Here is an 18,691-nt window from a genome sequence, read left to right on the forward strand (position 1 = left end):
CAGACAGACAGACAGACACACACACACAGAGAAAGACAGACAGACAGCCACACACACACCCACAGAGAGACAGACAGACAGACACACACACACACACACACACACACACAGAGAGAGACACAGACAGAAAGACAGACAAAGACAGCCAGACAGATAGACAGACAGACAGACAGACAGATAGATACATACATACATACATGCTGGAACATAAAATAATATCTAAGTATAACTAGCATACTTTCAGCATGTTTAACATATAGTTAATGGTTAACACACTAGCGTATTTTAGCTTGTTGCTAGCATGTTTCTAGAAGTTATGTTCTAACATGTTGCGAGCATGTTTTAGCATGTTTTCAGCAGTTCCTAGTATGTTGCATACATGTTTTAGCATGTTTCTAGATCTTGTTAAGACGTTTTTGCGTGCATGTGTCAGCTTGTTTTTGTTGGTAGCATGTTATAACACTTTGCTATATGTCTTAGCATGTTGCTAGCATTATCATACAATGTTTCCCCTCAACAAAAAGGCAATCGGTTTTCCATTGCCTTTTGGATAATTGCAGAAAACAAGTTGTGAGACCAGCAAATGTTTATGATTCTTACACGCTTTGTTAATAATCGATGATCTTCACAAATTAGCACAACAACTCTGAATATTGTAGGCTAAATACAATCAGCAGAAGAAATAAGCTTAAGTTAGACTACAAACAAACTACACCATGATCGTACAACTTCAAGGTTACCATTACTAAGCTTCCGACTACTCTTTCAATCTTTATTTAGAATCTACAAGTTGGAAAGTTTGAGTTAAAATGGACTTCTTGTGTTCATATTCACACAAACTGTAAGTGGACTAGCAAGTAGCATAGCCTTTGCTGTCCCAATTTGGGGAATGTTACTTTTAAAAGTAACACATTACAATATTGCGTTACTCTATAAAAAGTACTTACTTAGTCTTACTTAGTTACTTTTTATGTAAAGTAATGCATAATGTTACTTTTGCGTTACTTTTTGTCACCCGGGCTGGGCTTTTTAATTTATTTGTTTTCATTTATTTATTTGTTTATACACATTTGTTAAAAGTGATATTTTTGGCGACTGTAAAGGCCCTGTCTTTCACACCAAAAGTGAAATCAATAGGCCTCAGGCTGAAGGAAGCACCTAAAGTTACTTGAATTACTTATTTGCAAAAGTAACTCAAAAATATCATTGTAAATTTAAAAGTAATGCATTACTTTACTAGTAACTTGAAAAAGTAATCTGATTACGTAACTCACGTTACTTTAATGCGTTACCCCCAACATGCATGTTGTAGAATAAAACATTAAAATATCTTGAGATTGTGTTTACCACAGACCTTATTTCAGGCATTTAACCAAAACCCCATTTAAAAAAACCTATTGACTTCAGGATGATGAACCAGACGTTCAAAAATCCTAATTCGCTTCTGGGTTTTAGGACTCGTTCCTGAAGCACTGTATTATACCTGTACCTGGTATCAACATCTGTCTCAGATCTAACCTGTCCTCAGATAGATTGCTGTTTACACCTGGTAATAAATGAACAGTTCATCCAAAACTGCTGTCATTATTCACTCACTCACATTTCACTCTAAGATTTAGACCTCAGAAAGAGGTTTAAGTGATTGGATCACATATTGGACATGTTTTACACTGGTTTTCCTCCTTGTGATCGGATTAGCCATGATGGGCGTTAATATCAGGTGTGAATGGGGTCTTTGTTAAGGGAAATCTTCTCACCTTCCCACAGGCTCTGCAATGGTGGCGTCTCCAGGTGAGGGTGAACTCACAGGTGCAGATCATGCACATAGTGGCCCTCAGGTCTGGGATCCATATCGGGGCTTTGGATCCCAGCTGGGCCCCGCTGTCTGGAACATCTTGGGTTGCCTGGAAAATATTGCAAGTTGATAGCAAAACTGCACACATGAAGCATTATGATGATAAAGTTTATGATTTAAACTCAGTTACAGGTAATTTCAATCGGTTGGTTTACCATCTCAGGGTGTCTAACTGAGGTGAAGGTGGTCTCTTTCTTGGTGTAATCGTCGATTGCGGTGGAAATGGCCTGAAGCCACTCATCTCGACATGCAGCAGAGCTTTCAGGATAAAACCACAAGAGTGTATCGATCAGAAACATACACGTTCAGTTGTATGAATTACATGGACTGCAAATTGTATGGATTTCATGTTACAGGGCATGAAATAAGTGATGAATAAATAATAAGAATTTGGACACTGAATATTCTTTTTTTTTTCAGTTCACCAAAAATTGTCTTTTATTCAGCCTGCTTTAATCTGCATAACGTTCTTCTGTGGAAGAGAAGATATTTTGATTTTGATATGTCTGTGTTTTTTTGTCCTTCATTTATATTTTTGACACGACTGACTTTCAAGTTTCACTGTACGGGCAACATTTTTTTAAATATTCTTCAAAATATGTTTAATGTTTCCCAGTCCGTCATGTAGGTTTGGAGCGATATGAGGCTCAGAAAATTAAGATTTTTGGGTGAACTATCCCTTTAAGGATTAATGAATAAATAGGACAAAAATTAGCACCACAACCCACATATTTGATATTTTAGCATTTTATGGACAGATTCTCACCTGGCAGATAAAATAAAAGATCGTTCAACACTCTCAATGTTCAGCTCATTCTGATACCCCTCCTGACTAGGTTTACTGACCTGAGCGTAATAAAGACAATGACAGAAAATAATAAGACATTCTGAAATGTATGTAAATATGTAAAAATATCCATGTAAAAACAAAACAAACAAAAAAATTAATAAGCAGGATTGCATTTTAACTGTGACAGTTTCAAAATAAACAAAAAATCTCACCTTCATCTCAGCCAATGACAGTATGTTGTTCAGTTTGAAATTACCCGTTGCTACCGGCGTGGTATACAGAAGACTATCATTCAACTGTTCAAAAGAAATGAGAAATACATTTTTCTAATGCAAGAAAAACTTAAAAAACCTCAAAAAGATATTTGAGGTATGTCAGAAAAGGCCAATATTAGGGGAAGAAATCTGCGAAAACAAAACTAACAAAAGTCAACATAAAATCAACAAACAAAACAAAAAACAAACAAACAACACACATCAACAAACAAACATAAAATCAAACAAGACAACAAACAAAAACAACAGTCACCATAAAATCAACGAACAATAAACATAAAATCAAACAGCAAAAGTCAATGTAAAATGAATTAACAAAAACAAAAAACAAACAAAATCAACATAATCAAAATTAACAAAAGTCAATATAAAATTAACAAATAAAACCAGCAACAAACAAAACCAAACAGCCAAAAAAAATCTAAACCAACAGAAGTCAACGTGGAATCAATATAAAACAAGATTAACATGTCAACATAAAATCAACAAACCAAAAAAAAAACAAAAAAAAACAATAAACAAAAAAAATCAAACAACAAATGTCAACATAAAATCAACTAATAACAACATCAAAACAAACAAACAAACAATTACCAAAATTAACATAAAATCAACAAAACAAAAAAGCCATCAAAATAAAACAAAACCAATAAAAGTGAACATAAGATCAAAAGGATACAACAATTTGTACAATTTCTTTTTTTTTGTAAAAATGTCAAAAACCTTTTCCATTGTTTTCACTGTTTTTCAGTTAAAATAACCAAGAGGAAAAAAAATCTATGAATCAATAATATCATACCCTAACATCCAACTAAATCCTACCAGGTACAAGTAAGCCCCGCCCACTGAACAAAGTGAATTAAGCCTCATTACAGAAGCATAGTGAATATTGTTTTCATGCCATGTTTAATGAAACCGATTGAGCAGTGTGTCCCTTACTAAGAAGAACATTCGAGGCTGCATCACTTTCCTGGAGCGCTTCATCAAGATCCCTTCCTTTAACAAAACCTAAAAAAACATACATGAATATATTACAAGCATTTACGATTAAAAACAGCTCAACAGGAATTAGCCGTTGTAAATGTACCCTTCCTGGTTGGACAATCACATGATTCCCAGTCAGGCGGCACTGAACCTCGTACAGCTTCTGGCTGTTATCCTGCGTAAAAAACATATTTCACATTCCTCAAAATTTTACAAAAAGCATAAGATATTGTAGGTATCTTTTAGAAGCAAAAAAAAAACTGATTCTGAATTACCTCTTGTCTTATGATTTCATTCGCATGATTAGCCACCTCCTTTACTATCATCAGGGCAGCTGTAAACATGTATAAATATATTGTTTATATATCATATAATAGAAGATTGAGATTTATTGTGTGCCTAATAAGACCATTTATTTTCACCTTCTGCATCTTTGTAGTCTGGCGATTCTTCATCTAGATTGTTCAGATAACCTAAGGAAAAATAATACAGGTGTACAGTATATTTAAAAATATCTTAAATGTATACTTATACAAAAAGAACACTTTGAATTGAGCAGTGTGTCCCTTACTAAGAAGAACATTCGAGGCTGCATCACTTTCCTGGAGCGCTTCATCAAGATCCCTTCCTTTAACAAAACCTAAAAAAACATACATGAATATATTACAAGCATTTACGATTAAAAACAGCTCAACAGGAATTAGCAGTTGTAAATGTACCCTTCCTGGTTGGACAATCACATGATTCCCAGTCAGGCGGCACTGAACCTCGTACAGCTTCTGGCTGTTATCCTGCGTAAAAAACATATTTCACATTCCTCAAAATTTTACAAAAAGCATAAGATATTGTATGTATCTTTTAGAAGCAAAAAAAAAAACTGATTCTGAATAACCTCTTGTCTTATGATTTCATTCGCATGATTAGCCACCTCCTTTACTATCATCAGGGCAGCTGTAAACATGTATAAATATATTGTTTATATATCATATAATAGAAGATTGAGATTTATTGTGTGCCTAATAAGACCATTTATTTTCACCTTCTGCGTCTTTGTAGTCTGGCGATTCTTCATCTAGATTGTTCAGATAACCTAAGGAAAAATAATACAGGTGTACAGTATATTTAAAAATATCTTAAATGTATACTTATACAAAAAGAACACTTTGAATAATAAACAATTAGAAGTTGTCATTAAACCATTTCACTTGCTGATTTTTATCACATTTCCACTCACAAAGCTATCAAACATAGCTCTTTGTTGCAAGTGCTGATTGTTTTCCACGATAACAGTGCCTTTAGTTTCTAACAATTTCATAAAGTTGATTAAAGTAATTATGAAGAGCTAGAATAATCCTTAGTTTGAACACATTTATGTAATCAGTGCATTTGCATTTTTACATGCATTGTTCACATTTTTTGCAGCATTAAGCCTGAACTGCTTACACAACACAAACATGCAGGAACATGTGGCTCAGACTTCTGCTTTCTCTGTAAAGCTGATTAGGTGTAAAACTAATGCATACAACTGACATGTCACACAAAAATGCTCTTCTGAAAACGTGTCGCTCTTGTGTTCAGATGTTTGGATGTTACCGGTCACTGAAAGTGAGTGTCTTTATTAGTGGGGTTTGCTGTCAGGCTTCACTGTTCTCTTGCTCTTAGTAATTTGTATGGCTGGGTATCAGTGCAGATTTCCTGATTCAATTCTGATTCACAAGCTCACACTTGCATATGAAATAAATTCTCTCACTGCCCTACCCTAGCAACCTACCTACCCTAGCAACCACCCACAATACCCTGGCAACTGTAATGTTTTAAAACACTACTCAGAACACCTTAGCAACCACATAACAACACCCTGGCAACCACCCACAATACCCTGGTAAATGCAATGTGTTAAAAAACACAGAACACCTTAGCAACCACATAGTAACACACTGGCAGCCACCCACAATACCCTAGAAACTCAAATGTGTTAAAAACACACAGAACACCTTAGCAACCACATAGTAACACACTGGCAGCCACCCACAATACCCTAGAAACTTAAATGTGTTAAAAACACACAGAACACCTTAGCAACCGCATAGCAACACCCTGGCAACTGCAATGTGTTAAACTACTCAGAACACCTTAGCAACAGCATAGTCATACCCTGGCAACCAGCCACAATACCCTGGAAACTGTAATGGAATGGAAAACACATAGAACACCTTAAAAAACACATAGAAACACCCTGACAACTGCAGCACAATGGCTAAAAACTACTCAGAACACCTTAGCAACAGCATAGCAACGCCCTGGCAAATGTAATGTGTTAAAAACTAATCCTAACACCTTAGCAACCACACAGCAACGCCCTGGCAAATGTAATGTGTTAAAAACTACTCCTACCACCTTAGCAACCACATAGCAACACCGTGGCAACCACCCAAAATGCCCTGGAAACTGTAATGTGTTAAAAACTACTCAGAACACCTTAGCAACCGCATAGCAACACCCTGGCAACCCACAATACCCTGGCAACTGTAATGTGTTAGAAAACCACTCAGAACACCTTAGAAACCACATTGCAACACCCTGGCACCCACCCACAATACCCTGGTAACTGTAATGTGTTTAAAACCTACCCGGAACACCTTAGCAACCACATAGCTACACCCTGACAACCACCCACAATACCTTGGCAACTGTATTGTGTTAAAAACTACTCAGAACACCTTAGCAACCGCATAGCAACACCCCGGCAACCCCCCACATTACCCAGGCAACTATAATGTATTAAAATACTACTCGGAACACCTTAGCAACTACATAGCAACACCCCGACAACCACCCACAATACCCTGGCAACTGTATTGTGTTAAAAACTACTCAGAACACCTTAGAAACCACATAGCAACACCCCGGCAACCCCCCACATTACCCAGGCAACTGTAATGTATTAAAAAACTACTCAGAACACCTTAGCAACCGCATAGCAACACCCCGGCAACCACCCACAATACCCTGGCAACTATAATGTTTTAAAATACTACTCAGAACACCTTAGCAACCGCATAGCAACACCCTGGCAACCACCCACAATACCCTGGCAACTGTAATGTATTAAAAAACTACTCAGAACACCTTAGCAACCGCATAGCAACACCCCGGCAACCACCCACAATACCCTGGCAACTGTAATGTTTTAAAATACTACTCAGAACACCTTAGGAATTGCAATGTATTTAAAAAAACATTGGCATGAACTCATAAGTGGATCCTCACTGGTCAGGAGCAGCTGATACTGTGGAATCCTCTGGATGGGTTTCAGCATGTAATGTTTCACTGCCAGGTTTGCACAGCATGGAAGGCTCTGTGAGAGAGAAAGAGAAAGGCAGATGATGGCCAGAGGGACATTTTCAGAGAAGTTTTTAAGAATGTAAAAAACCCAATAGACCATTCACACAAACTAGAGCATCTTGGTTACTACTGTCTGAAGTGAACTGAACAAACAGGTCAGAGTGGTTCTGTCACCTCAAACTCTCGGACGGCTTTGGCAAATGCTGGGTTTTTCCGGCAGTGCTCTTCTAGAAGGGCCACATTCTTGTCGAACTCACGAATGTAAGTGGAGTACATTTTCAGATAAGGGCCTTTCTTCACAAATATGTCCGCTACACCGCAATGCTCGTTCCTGTTTGAACAAGGAGACATCTATAAATAGTTCACATAAAAATACTCTCTGGCATCATTTATGTTGTTCCAAACCTGCATGATGTTCTTTCATCCGTGGAACACACACACACACACACACACAAAAAAGATATTTTGAAGAATGTGCTGGTTGCTCTTTATGAGAAACAGATCAGTTCAATCTGTGAATGAATCATTTAGATTCAGAGTCATTTGATTCAGACTCAAAAGAACATTGCTAATTGTCAAGAAGGGCTACTGCAGATGTCAAGATTTACAGTGAATAACAAGTTAAATTTCAGGATGTTTTTCATTCAGGATGTTAGAAATTAGGAAAATAGTGCAAGAATCATTTAGATTATTTCTATGATATTTTATTGCACATTTGGTTCCTTTTCGAAGCTTGAAAGCTGCAGTCCTTTTCATTGTAACTGCATGGAAAGGAGCAACTAGCACATTCTTTAAAGTTTCTTATTTTGTGTCAGAAGAAAGTCGTACAATTTTGGAATGACAAGTGAGTGAGTAGATGTTAGATGTAGAATATACATTTTAAAATATTTACATTATTAAACTCTTGAAGTGTTATATTTAAGTGACTAGTCAAATTTTGGGATAAAATTATGAATAAAATTAGCCCCAAATATTATATGGGTCAATGATATGATGTTTATATTTGGAGCATCTGTTAAATTAATCAATACATGCATTGACTTAAAAAACACCTGTTCTATAAAGACAGTTTTAATTTTTTAAAGATTTTTTTATTTGCATTTATTTATTATTAGTTCAGGTTGTTAAATGTAATGTAGTGTGACTTTAAACATGATATTTACTGTAGAAATTGTTTTTAAATAAATTAAAATATTTTTATATATATATATAATGATCAAAATGTGCACACATGTAAACTGTTTTGTTTTGGTTACACCACACCACATTTATTAAATTTAATATGTATGACATATTATTAAATATTTTCTTGAATATTTTATTTAATTTATCTTGAAAATGAGCTAACATTAGTACAAAGAGTACATTTCTAGAACTTGACACATTTGTTTTAAACTGAACCACAAAACCAGTCAAAGGGGTCAATTGATTTAAATTGAGATTTATATATCATTTGAATAAATAAGCTTTCCATTGATGTATGGTTTGTTAGGATAGGACAATATTTGGACGAGATATAACTATTTGAAAATCTGGAATCTAAGGGTGCAAAAAAATTAAAATATTGAGAAAATTGCCTTTAAAGTTGTCCAAATGAAGTCCTTCGCAATGCATATTACTAATCAAAAATTACGTTTTGATATATTTATGGTAGGAAATTTACAATAGGCTATATCTTCATGGAACATGATCTTTACTTAATATCCTAATGATTTTTGGCATAAAAGAAAAATTGATCATTTTGACCCATACAATGTATTGTTGGCTATTGCTACAAATATACCCCAGCGACTTATGACTGGTTTTGTGCTTCTGGCTGACATATGTCACTGACTAATAAAGCAAATTTCTTTGTCTAGCTTAGCTATTACATAAGTATCAAACATAAATTTGTCTATAGTTCTACAGTGACATTTTCCATGAAACTGTGACCTACAAACGCACTGTAGCTACCGACTTCCCAGCATTTCAATATCAATAAGAAGGTATGCAGAATTGTTGCTTTCTGATAGTTTGCAAATGTTTTTATTACCAGTGAGCAACCCGTTCCTCCAGCTCTCTCAACAGGTCACAGTTGAGCTCGTACAGCTGTGGCAAATAACACAAGATCTGCTTCAAGACTCGCTCGTCGATTACGGGTTTCCCCGCCTGACAGGAAGCCTTCAGTACCGCATCACGAAAATCCTGCAGGGCAAAAGGAAGTGAAACCATTATTTTAGATGCTATTACAAAGACCTTTTACCATCAGTAACACCAAAAGCTCTGATAATGGCCAAAGTCTTCGTAACTTAACACAATAAAAGTATCATAATAGTTCAAATTAGCTCAATTAATTGGAGCCTGGCAGACCCAGTTCCCATATTTTTCTCATTATATTACCAGAATATTCCATATTAGTTCTCCTCGCGCAAGAAGAAATACACTAAATTCATACAGGTTTGGAAGGACATGAGGGCGAGTAAATAAGGGTGAACTCTTCCTGGACAATGCCTAAACTGGTTTTATTTACCCCAGACTGATTTTTACCTAACAGACTACAAACAAACCTGCTGATCTGATGCTACCAAATTGCTATTTGTTTAGTTTTTTTAAATGGTGACAAAAATACTGAGAAACTAATAGATTAATTGCAATAATGCTACTGCAAGTCTGTCTGCTTTCACTAATAATGTATAAGAAACAGATGAAGCATTAAAAAGCAGATTTAGAAAAGAGCCCATGTGACTGATTTACTCACATTTCATGAAACAGGTGCAAAAGCAGGGCTTTACATGGGACATTACGTAATGGCTGCTACTTAACGTGATTGTGCCTAAATCAACTCAAGTCATAGTGAACACTTACTACATGGAGGAGCTTCAGCACTTTCACAAATCTGGAAATAAACAGAGAAAAAGTACAATTAAGAGAATTTTAAGAAAGAACGCAAATATCAAAAGGAAGGATTTATGCAAATAAAACTTAAGTTCTGTCGTGACAACTCTCGGAGGGATTGGCATGGTAATGTACATGACAATAATAATGTATTTGGTCTTGGCGGAATAGATCTGCTACGCTGCTGCGGCAGAGAACTGCCAATACATCCACAACATGCTGCTGTGAGCATGTAAGAAATACTGCTGCTACACATATAACATACATCAAATACCCCCATATAGCATACATGAATCACCTCGTAGCAGATCTATACAGGTGGAGCTGGGGAAGGTGGAGGGTTTCTGACGTGCGCTGCAAACTGCTACAGCAAACGAAAGCCAGGTATTTGAATATTGAGCAGCGAGCTCATTGGCTACTGATACAGGAGAGAACTAGTGATGTCCGATTCTCGAACGAACCGTTCGATTTAACTGGTTCTTCTTAGTGAACCGGTTGAACCAGTTCACCAAGTCCGACTGAATCGTTTTAAACGGTTCGCATCTCCATTAAGAAACATTAATCCACAAATTACTTAAGCTATTCACTTTTTTATCGTGGCTGACTCTCCCTTGGAGTCGAAATAAACCAATATCCCGTAGTATTTAATTTACTCAAACAATACACTGACTGAACTCCTGTGAAGAGAGAACTGAAGATGAACACGAGCAGAGCAGCATGTGTGCAGCGTGCCGGGTAACGAACGTACACGCCCACTGCTGGAGCGGTTCTCGTTCTCGAGTCAAGAACCGGTTGCATCGGTTTTCGGATCACCAGTACACTGAACCGAGAACCGTTTCTTTCAGATGCGTCCGATTTGAGAACCGATGAGCTGATGATACTGCGCATGTGTGATTCAGCGTGAAGCTACCGATCAGATTGCCTACTATGACTGACACAGCACGTCTGAACCGAACTGGTTCTTTTGGACAACTGATTCTGTGCTAATTTTAAGAGCGCAGGTAAACCGAAGACTTGAATGAACGGCAATCTGGCGAAACATAAGTTTATTTAATAACAAATAAATCGCAATGGATCAATGGATTAAAGTGAATTATGGTTTCTGCGCTGATGACAACTAATTTATTTACTTTATATCTTCAAGACTTAAATCCTGAAATCCTGGTCACTGCCTGTTACTGTATTTGGGTACTTAGTTGCAAAACTTAATTGTATACTTTTCAGATCATGATTATGATGTTTTAACTTACTGAAGTTATGATTACTGATTTTATATATTTGAATATGTATTTTCATCCCGGCCCGGGACGATAATCAATACATGCATTGACTTAAAAAACACCTGTTCTATAAAGACAGTTTTAATTTTTTAAAGATTTTTTTATTTGTATTTATTTATTATTAGTTCAGGTTGTTAAATGTAATGTAGTGTGACTTTAAACATGATATTTACTGTAGAAATTGTTTTTAAATAAATTAAAATATTTTTATATATATATATAATGATCAAAATGTGCACACATGTAAACTGTTTTGTTTTGGTTACACCACACCACATTTATTAAATTTAATATGTATGACATATTATTAAATATTTTCTTGAATATTTTATTTAATTTATCTTGAAAATGAGCTAACATTAGTACAAAGAGTACATTTCTAGAACTTGACACATTTGTTTTAAACTGAACCACAAAACCAGTCAAAGGGGTCAATTGATTTAAATTGAGATTTATATATCATTTGAATAAATAAGCTTTCCATTGATGTATGGTTTGTTAGGATAGGACAATATTTGGACGAGATATAACTATTTGAAAATCTGGAATCTAAGGGTGCAAAAAAATTAAAATATTGAGAAAATTGCCTTTAAAGTTGTACAAATGAAGTCCTTCGCAATGCATATTACTAATCAAAAATTACGTTTTGATATATTTATGGTAGGAAATTTACAATAGGCTATATCTTCATGGAACATGATCTTTACTTAATATCCTAATGATTTTTGGCATAAAAGAAAAATTGATCATTTTGACCCATACAATGTATTGTTGGCTATTGCTACAAATATACCCCAGCGACTTATGACTGGTTTTGTGCTTCTGGCTGACATATGTCACTGACTAATAAAGCAAATTTCTTTGTCTAGCTTAGCAATTACATAAGTATCAAACATAACTTTTTCTATAGTTCTACAGTGACATTTCCATTTAATTGTGACAGACCTACAAATGCACTGTAGCTACTGACTTTCCAGTGTTGCAATATAAATAAGAAAGGTATGCAGGATTGTTGCTTTCTCGTGGTTTGTTGATGTTTGCATTACCAGTGAGCAACCCGTTCCTCCAGCTCTCTCAACAGGTCACAGTTGAGCTCGTACAGCTGTGGCAAATAACACAAGATCTGCTTCAAGACTCGCTCGTCGATTACGGGTTTCCCCGCCTGACAGGAAGCCTTCAGTACCGCATCACGAAAATCCTGCAGGGCAAAAGGAAGTGAAACCATTATTTTAGATGCTATTACAAAGACCTTTTACCATCAGTAACACCAAAAGCTCTGATAATGGCCAAAGTCTTCGTAACTTAACACAATAAAAGTATCATAATAGTTCAAATTAGCTCAATTAATTGGAGCCTGGCAGACCCAGTTCCCATATTTTTCTCATTATATTACCAGAATATTCCATATTAGTTCTCCTCGCGCAAGAAGAAATACACTAAATTCATACAGGTTTGGAAGGACATGAGGGCGAGTAAATAAGGGTGAACTCTTCCTGGACAATGCCTAAACTGGTTTTATTTACCCCAGACTGATTTTTACCTAACAGACTACAAACAAACCTGCTGATCTGATGCTACCAAATTGCTATTTGTTTAGTTTTTTTAAATGGTGACAAAAATACTGAGAAACTAATAGATTAATTGCAATAATGCTACTGCAAGTCTGTCTGCTTTCACTAATAATGTATAAGAAACAGATGAAGCATTAAAAAGCAGATTTAGAAAAGAGCCCATGTGACTGATTTACTCACATTTCATGAAACAGGTGCAAAAGCAGGGCTTTACATGGGACATTACGTAATGGCTGCTACTTAACGTGATTGTGCCTAAATCAACTCAAGTCATAGTGAACACTTACTACATGGAGGAGCTTCAGCACTTTCACAAATCTGGAAATAAACAGAGAAAAAGTACAATTAAGAGAATTTTAAGAAAGAACGCAAATATCAAAAGGAAGGATTTATGCAAATAAAACTTAAGTTCTGTCGTGACAACTCTCGGAGGGATTGGCATGGTAATGTACATGACAATAATAATGTATTTGGTCTTGGCGGAATAGATCTGCTACGCTGCTGCGGCAGAGAACTGCCAATACATCCACAACATGCTGATGTGAGCATGTAAGAAATACTGCTGCTGCACATATAACATACATCAAATAACCCCATATAGCATACATGAATCACCTCGTAGCAGATCTATACAGGTGGAGCTGGGGAAGGTGGAGGGTTTCTGACGTGCGCTGCAAACTGCTACAGCAAACGAAAGCCAGGTATTTGAATATTGAGCAGCGAGCTCATTGGCTACTGATACAGGAGAGAACTAGTGATGTCCGATTCTCGAACGAACCGTTCGATTTAACTGGTTCTTCTTAGTGAACCGGTTGAACCAGTTCACCAAGTCCGACTGAATCGTTTTAAACGGTTCGCATCTCCATTAAGAAACATTAATCCACAAATTACTTAAGCTATTCACTTTTTTATCGTGGCTGACTCTCCCTTGGAGTCGAAATAAACCAATATCCCGTAGTATTTAATTTACTCAAACAATACACTGACTGAACTCCTGTGAAGAGAGAACTGAAGATGAACACGAGCAGAGCAGCATGTGTGCAGCGTGCCGGGTAACGAACGTACACGCCCACTGCTGGAGCGGTTCTCGTTCTCGAGTCAAGAACCGGTTGCATCGGTTTTCGGATCACCAGTACACTGAACCGAGAACCGTTTCTTTCAGATGCGTCCGATTTGAGAACCGATGAGCTGATGATACTGCGCATGTGTGATTCAGCGTGAAGCTACCGATCAGATTGCCTACTATGACTGACACAGCACGTCTGAACCGAACTGGTTCTTTTGGACAACTGATTCTGTGCTAATTTTAAGAGCGCAGGTAAACCGAAGACTTGAATGAACGGCAATCTGGCGAAACATAAGTTTATTTAATAACAAATAAATCGCAATGGATTATGTATAGTAAGTGAATTATGGTTTCTGCGCTGATGACAACTAATTTATTTACTTTATATCTTCAAGACTTAAATCCTGGCATGGTAATGTACATGACAATAATAATGTATTTGGTCTTGGCGGAATAGATCTGCTACGCTGCTGCGGCAGAGAACTGCCAATACATCCACAACATGCTGATGTGAGCATGTAAGAAATACTGCTGCTGCACATATAACATACATCAAATAACCCCATATAGCATACATGAATCACCTCGTAGCAGATCTATACAGGTGGAGCTGGGGAAGGTGGAGGGTTTCTGACGTGCGCTGCAAACTGCTACAGCAAACGAAAGCCAGGTATTTGAATATTGAGCAGCGAGCTCATTGGCTACTGATACAGGAGAGAACTAGTGATGTCCGATTCTCGAACGAACCGTTCGATTTAACTGGTTCTTCTTAGTGAACCGGTTGAACCAGTTCACCAAGTCCGACTGAATCGTTTTAAACGGTTCGCATCTCCATTAAGAAACATTAATCCACAAATTACTTAAGCTATTCACTTTTTTATCGTGGCTGACTCTCCCTTGGAGTCGAAATAAACCAATATCCCATAGTATTTAATTTACTCAAACAATACACTGACTGAACTCCTGTGAAGAGAGAACTGAAGATGAACACGAGCAGAGCAGCATGTGTGCAGCGTGCCGGGTAACGAACGTACACGCCCACTGCTGGAGCGGTTCTCGTTCTCGAGTCAAGAACCGGTTGCATCGGTTTTCGGATCACCAGGACACTGAACCGAGAACCGTTTCTTTCAGATGCGTCCGATTTGAGAACCGATGAGCTGATGATACTGCGCATGTGTGATTCAGCGTGAAGCTACCGATCAGATTGCCTACTATGACTGACACAGCACGTCTGAACCGAACTGGTTCTTTTGGACAACTGATTCTGTGCTAATTTTAAGAGCGCAGGTAAACCGAAGACTTGAATGAACGGCAATCTGGCGAAACATAAGTTTATTTAATAACAAATAAATCGCAATGGATTATGTATAGTAAGTGAATTATGGTTTCTGCGCTGATGACAACTAATTTATTTACTTTATATCTTCAAGACTTAAATCCTGGTATGCACATCACTGCCTGTTACTGTATTTGGGTGCTTAGTTGCAAAACTTAATTGTAAACTTTTCAGATCATGATTAATGTTTTAACTGACTGAAGTTATGATTACTGACTTTATATATTTGAATGTGTATTTTCATCCCGGCCCGGGACGATAGACTTGATATCATTACGTCATCGCGAATGACGTCATTACGTTAGGGCGTAAAAGAACCGATGAACTGTTTTTTTGAACCGGTTCATTGAAACGAACTGTCCGAAAGAACCGGGTCGCGGAAAATAACCGGACTTCCCATCACTAGAGAGAACCAATCAGCTGCCATGTGACAATGATGTTGCCAGGTCAAATTGAGTTAGACCTATCGGACTGCGCCATCTAGAGTTTCATGCCAGAACTCTGTATTTATTGAATTTATGCGAACCAGACTTACATTTTCTCTGAAGACGAGATCTCATTTACAATGTGCGCAGCCTTGGTCTTCTTTGTTTCAGTCTAAAAAAAATTAAGAAATTACCATAATAAATAACTATTTAGCTCTGATTAGATAAGTAAACAATGTATAGAAATTTTTTATATACTTTGTATATCCTGTTCTGTAATATTTCTATAAATATATAACTTTTCTTTTTTTTAGGATCAATTGTTATCTTATAAAGTGTTAGAAGATTTTATAACATTTCTTAATAATGTGAATACAGTACCTGTTTTTCTCTATTGACACTTTTATCCTCCTTTTCTGAGCTACCTTCATCTTCTTCTGAATGAGTATCATCCACTTTCAGCACTTCTTCCAACACATTTCTGGAAAGAAATCAAAAGACTTCTCAGATTTTAAAGGAATGTGAGAGGAACTGAAGAACTGCCATGAATACATCACCAAATTTCCCTTCTTCCCACCGTAACAGCTACAGAACCAGGGGCCTCATTTATCAACAGAGCGTAGAAAAGGTTCTACATTTTGTCCTTATATTTACACACATTCCTACATATAAGTACAAGTTGGTAGATCACACACTTTGTGTGAAACTGTGCTTACGCACTCATTATGCACACATCGCACTGTTGATAAATGAGGACCCAGAAGAGTGGCTAGTTATGACTCAGGATCTGTAGTATGAATTAAATGTAGGTCAAATGTGAAATCATTCAGCAACACCTGTTCAGAGTGCTGTGGCCATTCTTCAGATTCCATGTCGAATGTGTGCGTCACATAAACCAAACGAAACATGTTTTTAAGTTTGTATCGACCTAATGTTTTGTTGACAGCAGGTGTCTAATTATTGCAGTATAAATATAAGAAAGACAGTCCTAAACCGAACTTGACCGTCTGTCAAATTATCCAGCCTTAATTAAATTATTTTGTTACTGATATTGTGGAAAAGCATTTGAAAATGTAATTAAAAATTTGGTTATTTTAAAATCAGGTGATATTAGTGAATTTTTAATATATTCGTTTATTTGTTTTATTTTTTTTTAAATCTATACAAAATAATTAAAGAATTGTCTCTTTTTCAATTCATAAGTGTGAAATTTAATCTAATTGGATAAAACCCAAAGAAAATTGGAATTGGCGTTTGAATGACAGGAATATGATGTTGCTAAAATATTTAGTAAATATGATTATATATGTAAACTAACTACAAATCTCCATCCCTATGTACAGCATGTAAACGTCAATATTGTTTAACCTTTTTCTAGACAGTTTTTACAGTTGAATATTTTAAATTTCGGTTTATTTTAATTCTACCTTACATTCAAATTACAATTACAATTCTGCATTCTATTTAAAGGGGTCATATGACTCAATTTCATGGTTTCCTTTGTCTTTGGAGTGTTACAAGCTGTTCGTGCATATATAAGATCCGTAAACTCTCAAAGATTAAAGTCTCAAACCCAAAGAGATATTCTTTCTAAAAGTTAAGACTCATCCACGCCTTACTAAAACGCCTCGTTTAAACACGCCCCCACAAATCTAAATCACTGTGTTGGAAGTTTTGCATAACACTACCCAAATGTTTACGCAAAGAAAGAAGGCGTAACTTTTATTCTCACTGTAGTATTGTTGCTGCCGCCTCCGTCTCATGGAGACGCTGTGTGTTTCCAAATATGGTGAGGGACGTAACATTTCCGTCACGTGCTTGAGGTATTCAGCCAATCACAACGCACTGGATAGCTGGCCAATCACAGCACACCTCGCTTTTCAGAACGATGAGCTTTGTAAAAATCGACGTGTTTCAGAAAGACGGGGCATAGAGGAGCAACAATAATGTACAGTATGTGGAAAATAATGTGTTTTTTTAACCTTAAACCGCATAAACACATTTCACTACACCAAATACACAAAATAATGTTCTTTTTAGCAACATCATATGACCCCTTTAAATTAAAATTCAGGAATCAAATCAACTCAATTAATGAATTATTCATGCAAAAATGAAAAGTTATTATTTCATACTGTACATTATAATGTTGTCATGTCTAAATTCAAGCATCACAATAGTAATTTAACATTGACAAAAAAAACTTTCAGTTTTTATTTTTTAGTTTCTAGTCTGCGTTTTCACAAAATTTTAAATTAAAATGTTCAAACATAAATATAATTAATTGACCTGCATTGGGCATTTTTTTTGTTTAGTTTTTTTGGCGGTGTTTGACTTTATTAGTACAGGACAGTGTAGAAGTGACAGAAGCGAAGTGAGTGAGAGAGAGGGGTGGGATCAGGAAAGGTCCTCAAGTCAGGATTCAAACTCGGGACACCCGCACACATTGGACAATTTTTAATTAATATCCATGCATACTAACCTTTCAAGAAACTGCTGCTCTTTGGCATCTACCCCATGTTCTGGGAACACATCAGGAACTTCATAAATACCATCGTCCTCATATTTTGAAGACTGGTTGGCATCCTGTGCCTTTGCAGGGCTAAAAGGAGGCAGGTTTTCATATTCTGCGATATCTTCATATGCATGTTCAGATTCACCAGCATTCTCCAGATCTTCATAGACACTCTGCTCAACTCCTAATATGTTCCCATTCACTGCTCGCCTCAAATTCAGTCCATCTGGGAGTCCATTGTGAAGTGGCTTCGGTTTTGGAGAGACGATTTTGCGCTGGCTTTTCTCCGTGTCCACTGACTGGTTATTCATAACCGGAGCGAGATCGACAGCCTGTCCACTCTTGACGGATAACTTAGGCAACTTTTTGCCACGG

The 18,691-nt window shown here is 36.6% G+C and overlaps 1 protein-coding gene across 1 annotated transcript in view; it reads right to left on the reverse strand.

Moving 5' to 3' along the window:
• LOC107562826 (FYVE, RhoGEF and PH domain-containing protein 6-like) overlaps positions 1-10,248 on the reverse strand; it is an 11,955-nt gene extending 1,707 nt beyond the window's left edge. Inside the window, exons 1-13 of the mRNA XM_016247555.1 lie at positions 10,211-10,248; positions 10,094-10,124; positions 9,282-9,433; positions 7,424-7,580; positions 7,175-7,262; positions 4,944-4,994; positions 4,797-4,855; positions 4,624-4,695; positions 4,476-4,544; positions 2,858-2,941; positions 2,622-2,701; positions 2,011-2,113; positions 1,758-1,904 (exon numbers count right to left, since the gene is read on the reverse strand). Coding sequence (XP_016103041.1) covers positions 1,758-1,904; positions 2,011-2,113; positions 2,622-2,701; positions 2,858-2,941; positions 4,476-4,544; positions 4,624-4,695; positions 4,797-4,855; positions 4,944-4,994; positions 7,175-7,262; positions 7,424-7,580; positions 9,282-9,433; positions 10,094-10,124; positions 10,211-10,248 — 1,131 coding nt within the window. The remainder of the gene's footprint in view (positions 1-1,757; positions 1,905-2,010; positions 2,114-2,621; positions 2,702-2,857; positions 2,942-4,475; positions 4,545-4,623; positions 4,696-4,796; positions 4,856-4,943; positions 4,995-7,174; positions 7,263-7,423; positions 7,581-9,281; positions 9,434-10,093; positions 10,125-10,210) is intronic.
• Between the last annotated feature and the right edge of the window lie 8,443 nt (positions 10,249-18,691).

Source organism: Sinocyclocheilus grahami, unplaced genomic scaffold (genome assembly GCF_001515645.1).
Source record: "Sinocyclocheilus grahami isolate Dianchi unplaced genomic scaffold, SAMN03320097.WGS_v1.1 scaffold843.1, whole genome shotgun sequence".
NCBI classification, from domain to species: Eukaryota; Metazoa; Chordata; class Actinopteri; order Cypriniformes; family Cyprinidae; genus Sinocyclocheilus; species Sinocyclocheilus grahami.